This window comes from Ranitomeya variabilis, chromosome 1 (assembly GCF_051348905.1).
Source record: "Ranitomeya variabilis isolate aRanVar5 chromosome 1, aRanVar5.hap1, whole genome shotgun sequence".
Lineage (NCBI taxonomy): Eukaryota > Metazoa > Chordata > Amphibia > Anura > Dendrobatidae > Ranitomeya > Ranitomeya variabilis.
Window position 1 is genome coordinate 686,828,118 of NC_135232.1, and position 12,157 is coordinate 686,840,274.

At 42.4% G+C, this 12,157-nt stretch overlaps 1 protein-coding gene across 2 annotated transcripts in view; it reads left to right on the top strand.

The window, feature by feature from the left end:
* Window positions 1–12,157, top strand: part of SYNE2 (spectrin repeat containing nuclear envelope protein 2) — a 424,330-nt gene that overhangs the window by 332,468 nt on the left and 79,705 nt on the right. For both annotated transcript variants that reach the window (XM_077265969.1, XM_077265976.1), the window contains exons 85-88: window positions 9,965–10,111; window positions 10,909–11,079; window positions 11,521–11,654; window positions 11,800–12,004. In XM_077265969.1, coding sequence (XP_077122084.1) covers window positions 9,965–10,111; window positions 10,909–11,079; window positions 11,521–11,654; window positions 11,800–12,004 — 657 coding nt within the window. The remainder of the gene's footprint in view (window positions 1–9,964; window positions 10,112–10,908; window positions 11,080–11,520; window positions 11,655–11,799; window positions 12,005–12,157) is intronic.

A 12,157-nucleotide genomic window follows, 5' to 3' on the forward strand; every position in this document is an offset into this window, starting at 1 on the left:
GGGAAGGCCACCAGAAGGACCTAGCCACCAACTCCCTGGTACCAAAGATTCCAGGATGCCCTGCCAACGCAGAAGAATGGACCTCCGAGATGACTCTACTGGTCCAATCATCAGGAACAAACATTCTACCAGGCGGGCAACGATCAGGTCTATCCGCCTGAAACTCCTGCAAGGCCCGTCGCAGGTCTGGGGAAACAGCAGATAAAATCACTCCCTCCTTAAGGATACCCGTAGGTTCAGAATTACCAGGAGAATCAGGCTCAAAACTCCTAGAAAGGGCATCCGCCTTCACATTTTTAGAACCTGGTAGGTATGAAACCACAAAATTAAACCGAGAGAAAAATAACGACCAGCGCGCCTGTCTAGGATTCAGGCGCCTGGCAGACTCAAGATAAATCAAATTCTTGTGGTCGGTCAATACCACCACCTGATGTCTAGCCCCCTCAAGCCAATGACGCCATTCCTCAAAAGCCCACTTCATAGCCAAGAGTTCACGATTACCAATATCATAATTTCGCTCCGCGGGCGAAAATTTACGAGAAAAGAACGCGCAAGGTCTCATCACGGAGCAGTCGGAACTTTTCTGCGACAAAACCGCCCCAGCTCCAATTTCTGAAGCGTCGACCTCAACCTGAAAAGGAAGAGTAACATCAGGCTGACGCAATACAGGGGCGGAAGAGAAGCGGCGCTTAAGCTCCCGAAAGGCCTCCACAGCAGCAGGGGACCAATCAGCAACATCAGCACCCTTCTTAGTCAAATCAGTCAGTGGTTTAGCAACATCAGAAAACCCAGTTATAAATCGACGATAGAAATTAGCAAAGCCCAAGAATTTCTGAAGGCTCTTAAGAGAAGAGGGTTGCGTCCAATCACAAATAGCCTGAACCTTGACAGGATCCATCTCAATGGAAGAGGGGGAAAAAATATACCCCAAAAAAGAAATCTTTTGAACCCCAAAAATGCACTTAGAACCCTTTACACACAAGGAATTAGAGCGCAAAACCTGAAAAACCTTCCTGACCTGCTGGACATGAGAGTCCCAGTCATCCGAAAAAATCAAAATATCATCCAAATACACAATCATAAATTTATCCAAATATTCACGGAAAATGTCATGCATAAAGGACTGAAAGACTGAAGGGGCATTTGAAAGACCAAAAGGCATTACTAAATACTCAAAATGACCCTCAGGCGTATTAAATGCGGTTTTCCACTCGTCCCCCTGCTTAATTCGCACTAAATTATACGCCCCACGAAGATCAATCTTAGAGAACCACTTGGCCCCCTTTATGCGAGCAAACAAATCAGTAAGCAATGGCAAAGGGTACTGATATTTAATCGTGATTTTATTCAAAAGCCGATAATCAATACACGGCCTCAAAGAGCCATCCTTTTTAGATACAAAGAAAAAGCCGGCTCCTAAAGGAGATGACGAAGGACGAATATGTCCCTTTTCCAAGGACTCCTTAATATATTCACGCATAGCAGCATGTTCAGGCACAGACAGATTAAATAAACGACCTTTTGGAAACTTACTGCCCGGAATCAGATCTATTGTACAATCGCAATCTCTGTGCGGAGGCAGTGAACCAAGTTTAGGTTCCTCAAAAACGTCACGATAATCAGATAAGAATTCCGGAATCTCAGAGGGAACAGATGACGAAATGGCAACCAAAGGTACGTCCCCATGAGTCCCCTGACATCCCCAGCTTAACACAGACATTGCTTTCCAGTCGAGGACTGGGTTATGAGATTGCAGCCATGGCAATCCAAGCACCAAAACATCATGTAGATTATACAATTCAAGAAAGCGAATAATCTCCTGGTGATCCGGATTAATACGCATAGTCACTTGTGTCCAGTATTGTGGTTTATTACTAGCCAATGGCGTGGAGTCAATACCCTTCAGAGGTATAGGAACTTCCAAAGGCTCTAAATCATAACCACAGCATTTGGCAAAGGACCAATCCATAAGACTCAAAGCGGCGCCAGAGTCGACATAAGCGTCCGCGGTAATTGACGATAAAGAGCAAATCAGGGTCACAGATAGAATAAACTTAGACTGTAAAGTGCTGATTGAAACAGACTTATCAACCTTCTTTGTACGTTTAGAGCATGCTGATATAACATGAGTTGCATCACCACAATAGAAGCATAACCCATTTTTTCGCCTAAAGTTCTGCCGTTCGCTTCTAGACAGAATTCTATCACATTGCATATTCTCTGGCGCCTTCTCAGTAGACACCGCCAAATGGTGCACAGGTTTGCGCTCCCGCAAACGCCGATCAATCTGAATAGCCATTGTCATGGACTCATTCAGACCTGCAGGCACAGGGAACCCCACCATAACATCCTTAATGGCATCAGAGAGACCCTCTCTGAAAATCGCCGCCAGGGCGCACTCATTCCACTGAGTAAGCACAGACCACTTACGAAATTTTTGGCAGTATATTTCCGCCTCATCTGGACCCTGGGACAGGGCCATCAAGGCTTTTTCAGCCTGAATCTCTAAATGGGGTTCCTCATAAAGCAACCCCAAAGCTAGAAAAAACGCATCCACATTGAGCAACGCAGGATCCCCTGGTGCCAAAGCAAATGCCCAATCCTGAGGGTCGCCCCGGAGTAAGGAAATTACAATCCTGACCTGCTGTGCAGGATCTCCAGCGGAGCGAGATCTCAGAGACAAAAACAATTTACAATTATGTTTGGAATTCTGAAAGCGAGATCTATCCCCGGAGAAAAATTCAGGTAAAGGAATTCTAGGTTCAGATATTGGAGCATGAATAACAAAATCCTGTAAACTTTGAACCTTATTAGCGAGATTACTCAAACCAGTAACTAAACTCTGAGGATCCATTTTAATCAGGTGAGATCAGAGCCATTCAAGGATTAGAAGGAGAGAGAGACGAAGGCTGCAGTATAAGCAGAGAAGCAAACTCAGGGGAAAAAAAAAAAAAAAAAATTCTCTGCAGACTTATAATTCTCTCCTTTCTTCAGCCAATTATTTTAACCCTTGGCCGGCCAAACTGTCATGGTTCTCAACACACAGAGAACATAGTTGAGCATACAAAAAGGACTAGCTCTTGGAAGATGGGAACTCGAGCTGACCGTGAGCTAAACCTATCATAACAACTAAAAGTGGCCGGGTAGCGTGCCTACGTTTTATCCCTAGACGCCCAGCGCCAGCCGGAGAACTGACTGACCCTAGCAGAGGAAAATACAGACCTGGCTCACCTCTAGAGAAATTTTCCCCAAAAGGCAGACAGTAGCCCCCACAAATATTGTCGGTGATTTCAGAGGAAATTGACATACGAAGTATGAAAATAGGTTTAGCAAAATTGAGGTCCGCTTACTAGATAGAAGGAAGACAGAAAAGGGGACTTCACGGCCAGCTGAAAACCCTTTTCAAAATTCCATCCTGAAATTACTTTAAAACTCTAATATCAACTCATGACACCAGAGTGGCAATTTCAGTTCACAAGAGCTTCCAGTCTCAGAAATATTCAAACACAGAGAACTGGAACAAAAATGCAAACAAACTTAGGACAAAAATCCAACTTAGCTGAAAGTAGTCTAGGAGCAGGAACATGCAACAGAAATGCTTCTGGTAACATTGTTGGCCGGCATAGAAATGACTGAGGAGCAAGGCTAAATAGAAACTCCCACATCCTGATGGAAACAGGTGAACAGAGGAGATGACAAACACACGTTCAGTACCACCAGTGACCACCGGGGGAGCCCAGAAACCAAATTCACAACAGCCGCCATCTTCCAAGATGGCGGGCGCATGCTCAGTGCGCCTGCAGAATCTGCCGGCTGGCAGATTCGTTACAAGTACATTTTGATCGCTGTGGTAGGTTCTACCACAGCGATCAAAATAAAAAAATAATAAATAAACCCCCCCTTTATCACCCCCATAGGTAGGGACAATAATAAAATAAAGAAAATATATTTTTTTCTTTTTCCACTAGGGTTAGGGTTAGGGTTAGAACTAGGGTTAGAACTAGGGGTAGGGTTAGGGTTACGGGTAGGGTTAGGGTTAGGGGTAGGGTTATGGCATGTGCACACAGAGCGGATCGGCCGCGGATCCGCAGCGGATCGGCCGCGGATCCGCAGCGGACTTCTGTGAAGCACTTGGGGGTTGAAAGTGCTCACCACACATCTAGATAAGTTCCTTCGGGGGTCTAGTTTCCAAAATGGGGTCACTTGTGGGGTGTTTCTACTGTTTAGGCACATCAGGGGCTCTGCAAATGCAATGTGACGCCCGCAGACCATTCCATCAAAGTCTGCATTTCAAATGTCACTACTTCCCTTCCGAGCCCTGACGTGTGCCCAAACAGTGGTTTACCCCCACATATGGGGTATCAGCGTACTCACAACAAACTGGGCAACAAATATTGGGGTCCAAATTCTCCTGTTACCCTTGTGAAAATAAAAAATTGCTTGCTAAAACATCTTTTTTGAGGAAAGAAAAATGATTTTTTATTTTCACGGCTCTGCGTTGTAAACTTCTGTGAAGCACTTGGGGGTTGAACGTGCTCACCACACATCTAGATAAGTTCCTTGGGGGGTCTAGTTTCCAAAATGGGGTCACTTGTGGGGGGTTTCTACTGTTTAGGCATATCAGGGGCTCTGCAAACGTAACATGATGCCCGCAGACCATTCCATCAAAGTCTGCATTCCAAAACGTCACTACTTCCCTTCCGAGCCCCGGCATGTGCCCAAACAGTGGTTTACCCCCACATATGGGGTATCAGCGTACTCAGGAGAAACTGGACAACAACTTTTGGGGTCCAATTTCTCCTGTTACTCTTGCAAAAATAAAAAATTCTGGGCTAAAAAAATATTTTTGAGGAAAGGAAACACATTTATTATTTTCACGGCTCTGCGTTATAAACTTCTGTGAAGCACTTGGGGGTTCAAAGTGCTCACCACACATCTAGATAAGTTCCCTTGGGGGTCTAGTTTCCAAAATGGAGTCACTTGTGGGGAGTTCCTACTGTTTAGGCACATCAGGGGCTCTGCAAATGCAACCTGATGCCCGCAGAGCATTCCATCAAAGTCTGCATTTCAAAACGTCACTACTTCCCTTCCGAACCCCGACGTGTGCCAAAACAGTGGTTTACCCCCACATATGGGGTATCAGCATACTCAGGAGAAACTGGACAACAACTTTTGGGGTCCAATTTCTCCTGTTACCCTTGCAAAAATAAAAAAATTCTGGGCTAAAAAAATATTTTTGAGGAAAGGAAACACATTTTTTATTTTCACGGCTCTGCGTTATAAACTTCTGTGAAGCACTTGGGGGTTCAAAGTGCTCACTACACATCTAGATAAGTTCCCTTGGGGGTCTAGTTTCCAAAATGGAGTCAATTGTGGGGAGTTCCTACTGTTTAGGCACATCAGGGGCTCTGCAAACGCAACCTGACGCCCGCAGAGCATTCCATCAAAGTCTGCATTTCAAAACGTCACTACTTCCCTTCCGAACCCCGACGTGTGCCAAAACAGTGGTTTACCCCCACATATGGGGTATCAGCGTACTCAGGAGAAACTGGACAACAACTTTTGGGGTCCAATTTCTCCTGTTACCCTTGGGAAAATAAAAAATTGTGGGCTAAAAAATCATTTTTGAGAAAAAAAATTATTTTTTATTTTCATGGCTCTGCGTTATAAACTTCTGTGAAGCACTTGGGGGTTCAAAGTGCTCACCACACATCTAGATTAGTTCCTTGGGAGGTCTAGTTTCCAAAATGGGGTCACTTGTGCGGGAGCTCCAATGTTTAGGCACACAGGGGCTCTCCAAACGCGACATGGTGTCCGCTAATGATTGGAGCTAATTTTCCATTCAAAAAGCCAAATGGCGTGCCTTCCCTTCCGAGCCCTGCCGTGCGCCCAAACAGTGGTTTACCCCCACATATGGGGTATCATCGTACTCAGGACAAACTGGACAACAACATTTGGGGTCCAATTTCTCCTATTACCCTTGGGAAAATAAAAAATTCTGGGCTAAAAATCATTTTTGAGGAAAGAAAAATTATTTTTTTATTTTCACGGCTCTGCGTTATAAACTTCTGTGAAGCACCTGGGGGTTATAAGTGCTCACTATGCATCTAGATAAGTTCCTTGGGGGGTCTAGTTTCCAAAATGGGGTCACTTGTAGGGGAGCTCCAATGTTTAGGCACACAGGGGCTCTCCAAACGCGACATGGTGTCCGCTAACGATTGGAGCTAATTTTCCATTCAAAAAGTCAAATGGCACGCCTCCCCTTCCGAGCCTTGCCGTGCACCCAAACAGTGGTTTACCCCCACATATGAGGTATCGGCATACTCAGGAGAAATTGCCCAACAAATTTTAGGATCCATTTTATCCTGTTGCCCATGTGAAAATGAAAGAATTGAGGCTAAAAGAAATTTTGTGTGAAAAAAAAGTACTTTTTCATTTTTGCGGATCAATTTGTGAAGCACCTGGGGGTTTAAAGTGCTCACTATGCCTCTAGATGAGTTCCTTGGGGGGTCTAGTTTCCAAAATGGGGTCACTTGTGGAGGAGCTCCAATGTTTAGGCACACAGGGGCTTTCCAAACGCGACATGGTGTCCGCTAACGATGGAGATAATTTTTCATTCAAAAAGTCAAATGGCGCTCCTTCCCTTCCGAGCCTTACCATGTGCCCAAACAGTGGTTTACCCCCACATGTGAGGTATTGGTGTACTCAGGAGAAATTGCCCAACAAAATTTAGGATCCATTTTATCCTGTTGCCCATGTGAAAATGAAAAAATTGAGGCTAAAATAATTTTTTTGTGAAAAAAAAGTACTTTTTCATTTTTACGGATCAATTTGTGAAGCACCTGGGGGTTTAAAGTGCTCACTATGCTTCTAGATAAGTTCCTTGGGGGGTCTAGTTTCCAAAATGTGGTCACTTGTGGGGGAGCTCCAATGTTTAGGCACACGGGGGCTCTCCAAACGCGACATGGTGTCCGCTAAAGATTGGAGCCAATTTTTCATTCAAAAAGTCAAATGGCGCTCCTTCCCTTCCGAGCCCTGCCGTGCGCCCAAACAGTGGTTTACCCCCACATATGAGGTATCAGCGTACTCAGGACAAATTGGACAACAACGTTCGTGGTCCAGTTTCTCCTTTTACCCTTGGGAAAATAAAAAATTGTTGCTAAAAGATCATTTTTGTGACTAAAAAGTTAAATGTTCATTTTTTACTTCCATGTTGCTTCTGCTGCTGTGAAACACCTGAAGGGTTAATAAACTTCTTGAATGTGGTTTTGAGCACCTTGAGGGGTGCAGTTTTTAGAATGGTGTCACTTTTGGGTATTTTCAGCCATATAGAACCCTCAAACTGACTTCAAATGTGAGGTGGTCCCTAAAAAAAATGGTTTTGTAAATTTTGTTGTAAAAATGAGAAATCACTGGTCAAATTTTAACCCTTATAACTTCCTAGCAAAAAAAAAATTTGTTTCCAAAATTGTGCTGATGTAAAGTAGACATGTGGGAAATGTTATTTATTAACTATTTTGTGTCACATAACTCTCTGGTTTAACAGAATAAAAATTCAAAATGTGAAAATTCGCGAAATTTTCAAAATTTTTGCCAAATTTCCGTTTTTTTCACAAATAAACTCAGAAATTATCGACCTAAATTTACCACTAACATGAAGCCCAATATGTCACGAAAAAACAATCTCAGAATCGCTAGGATCCGTTGAAGCGTTCCTGAGTTATTACCTCATAAAGGGACACTGGTCAGAATTGCAAAAAACGGCAAGGTCATAAAGATTAAAAATAATGGTCTATCAATGACTGTACTTAATTCCTGCAGTACTCGGGGGTGTATCCCATCCGGGCCCGGAGATTTGTCAATTTTAGTGATTTTTAGACGCCGCCGTTCTTCCTGCTGGGTTAAGCAGGTGACATTTAATGGAGAATTTTTGTTATCACTGATCATATTGTCTGCCATGGAATTTTCTTGTGTAAATACTGATGAAAAAAAGTCATTTAGCATATTGGCTTTTTCCTCATCCTCCATTTCACCCAGACTATTTTTAAGGGGGCCAACACTTTCATTTTTTAGTTTCTTACTATTTATGTAGTTAAAGAATATTTTGGGATTATTTTTACTCTCTCTGGCAATGAGTCTCTGTCTCAATTTTTGCTACCTTGATTTGCTTTTTACAGAATTTATTTAATTTTCTGTATTTATTTAATGCCTCCTCACTACCTACTTCCTTTAATTCTCTAAATGCTTTCTTTTTGTCACTTATTGCGCCCCTTACAGCTCTATTTAGCCATATTGGTTTCCTCCTATTTCTAGTATGTTTATTCCCATACGGTATATACTGTGCACAGGTCCTATCCAGGATGCTAATAAACATCTCCCATTTTCTTTGTGTATTTTTATGTCTCAGGATATCGTCCCAGTTAATTGCACCAAGATCATCTCTCATCCGTTGGAAATTTGCCCTCCTGAAGTTTAGTGTCCTTGTCACCCCTCTACTACACATCTTATTAAAGGATACACGAAAACTTATTATTTTGTGATCACTATTCCCCAAGTGACCCCAACCCTTATATTTGCTATGCAGTCTGGCCTGTTGGTTAATATTAGGTCTAGCAGTGCCCCCCTTCTTGTTGGGTTCTGAACCAGTTGTGAAAGGTAATTGTCTCTCATAGTTGTCAAAAACCGATTACCTTTTCTGGAACTGCAGGTTTCTGTTCCCCAATCTATTTCAGGGTAGTTGAAGTCCCCCATAATAATGACTTCTCCTTGAGTCGCTGCTTCATCTATTTGCTTTACGAGGATTTTCTCCATTGCTTCCATTTTTTTTGGGAGATTTATAACAAACCCCTATCAGTCTTCTATTGTGTTAATGTAACAATGGTATGTCTTTATAGGCTGTGTTCTATTGTTATGTCACTTTTGTGTTTGTCTTTATTCGAAGGGTGTTATAATGTGTTGATTTCATGTTTTTTTTATCCTTCTGCGACCTTTGATATGTTGTGGGAGTTTATACGGAACCTAAACAAGATTTAACCCTCGAAGGAATTAGCAGCCCTTTATCAGACTCCTAATACAATTTTTAATAATCCCTGTATAATCACTAATCACTACTGCAATATGTTGAAGTTTAATGCCGATGCGTGAATATCCAGTCTAGTCTGGGACTGCTGTAAGGCTACGTTCACATTTGCGTTGTGCGCCGCAGTGTCGCCGCCGCAGCGCACAACGCAAACAAAAACGCAGCAAAACGCATGCACAACGCTGTGTTTTGCGCCGCATGCGTCCTTTTTTTAATTGATTTTGGACGCAGCAAAAATGCAACTTGCTGCGTCCTCTGCGCCCGGACGCGGGCGCCGCAGCGACGCATGCAGCGCAAAACGCAAGTGCGACGCATGTCCATGCGCCCCCATGTTAAATATAGGGGCGCATGACGCATGCGGCGCCGCTGCGGCACCCGCCGCTAATGTGAACGTAGCCTAAGTCATTCCAATAGTGTGCTGGTGTCACGCCCACAGAGGCATGATTGACATCCCAGCGTGTGCAAGAAGGAGGAGAAGAGGCACTTTTCTACTATGCTATCTGTGAGAGTGTCACTTCCAGAGCTTCTACAAGGGATTCTCAGAAGCAGGTTGAACTTGAAGATTATTTTGCTTTCAGAACAGAACAACCAAGGCGGCAATTGTGCAAAGTGGTCGAGGATGGATATTTTGTTCCTTTCGTAAAACACTAGTTGTTTTGGAAATAAATGTCAATGAAATGTTATCGTTTGTTCACATTTCTAAGAATCTTTGCTGTAAAAATAGTTATTTTTTTCTTTTCACTCTTCCTGAGTTCGAAGATACTGTAAAAGTGCAACTAAATCACTAACGTTGGATATTTCATGGATCTAGCGTTCTGCATAAGGGTCAAATGTATAATTTTAAAAATAAAGTAATTCTATTATTATTATTCTGTTTTATTATAGGTGCTGGAGGAACAGCTGAAAGCTAAATCCGATGGGATTGAAGAACTGGATTCAAACAAAATGGCAGCAGGAGGCCAAAATGTTTCTAATGAGGGTGTATTGACAACAGAAGATCTATTTAGGAAGAGGGACCAAGTTGCTAGACAGGTGAAGATTTCTGCTTTAAAGGCTATGGAAACCTTTTTACATGGGGGAAAAATGATTTTACCTACAATATTAGTTACCATTCAATTTACATTAAGTTTCAGTTTGCACTTTTCATTCCTTCATTCATTTTCTGACCCCCTAATATGCACTTTACATCCTGATATAATTTTCAGATTTCTCACTTGTGGTAGTGTCCCTCCCAGGAATATAGGCTGTATATAAGGTTTGTCAATGTGTATCCAGGGTACTACTGTCTACATTAGCTTTACATATCAGCACCGCTTTTATCCTGCACTTATTTCCTCCTAATGTACTTTCTGCCTGTTTAATCTACCCTCCCTGAGACTGTACATACTTCCCCCCTCTCTGTGCTGTATTTATAACACCCTCCTTGCTGCTTTCTCTAACGCTAAGAGAAGGGAGGGGACATTAGAGAGAGATGTCAAAACAAGCAGGAATTCTGACAAATTTGTAACCTTTTTGCAGAGATCTCAGCTACATAAAGGACTTACAGACTTAAGTCTACCACAGCAAAATGGTAGAACATTTTTAGTGAATATTAATTATATGATTTATTATCTTTGCAATAAACAATTAAAAATTGTGAAGATATAAACAGCCTTTAAAACATTAAATTCACTGAATACTACAGAAATTTTCTTAGTTGAGCATTTGCGTCTAGCACAAAGCCTCAGAAGATGGACAATCAGAAGATAAAAGTAAAACATTTTTTTTTAAGCTAATGTTCTGGACATACAACAGTGTTTGTCTATTCTCATGTGTGATGTGACTTGCAGGTTATAGAGCTGAAAACATCCATTCTCTCAGTGCTAGAGCATTGGAAAAACTATGATGAAAACTTTGTACAGATGGAGAGGATGACTATCAAACTGCAGTATGTTCTTGATCAAGTATCTGCTCCATCTTCATCAATGGACTCTATGAATCGGCGGTTAAAGAGGTTACAGGTGTGTATCCACAAAGATTTGTGTATGGTTATACGTATATCGCTATAAAACTTCCCAAATCATACGAAAGACTAGCAGAGGATCCACTGGTGGGCCCAGGCTGTCACACGAAAATTGTCCTCAGAGGTCTCGTAGAAGACAACCCCTGTTGACATTGGAGCTAATAATTTTCCACTAGGATTAATTTATTTTTATCTTGATTCAAACCAATTTGGCCTTTATTAAAGAGCTGTCTCAATCATGCATTGATATAGGTTTAAGACGAAATTAATGGGGGATGTGCACATAAACTGTAGATGGAGGGTGGGCCTAAGAAACTCAAGTCTGTACTAATATTTGGGCCGTTGGACCTTCGGGTTATTAGCAAATGGTGAATTTTGCATTGCAGCAGGTAAATATTAGTTAGTAGTTTACTAGTCTATTCCTTATAATGTCCTGTAGGCCATTCAAGAAGAAACTGAACTTCATGAAGAAAAATGGAGTCAACTGAGAGCTTCTCTGGACAGCTTGAAAACTCTTTGTGGCCTGTCAGCTACAGACATCCTGGAACAGAAACACAGAGACGTTCAGGGCAGGTCAGTGGTTTCCGGAATTAGGTGTGTTTTAGGTGGAGAAATATGTATCAGAAAAATATAGAACAACTACTAATATGACTAATGGAGGGTCTGTCTCCACCCCATAGGTTACTTTTAGCTGAATTTTTCATTTTTACAATAACAGGTGGGCCGCCTTAGGTGAGGAACTCACTGAACATCTACAGGCAGCCGGGTCTTTACTACAAGTATGGAAGGATTACACTGGATCTTGTTTGGAGTTGGCACCACATATAGATCAAGAGGAAGAAAAGTGTGAACAGCTCTTATATGCTAAGCTCTCTGAAGACAGAGTAACCGACACCTTAGAACAAAGGATCCAAGATGTAAAAGTAAGTAGAAGTAAAAAATACAGAATGAATGAGATTTTTAAAAGTACCATATGTTAGGGGTCGAGTTCCCACCTCTGCACAGGGGGAATCTCGGGCCATCTCCACTGCAGTCTCCCATTCGTCTCCTGCCGCAGTGGAGTCTGCTCAGCGGAG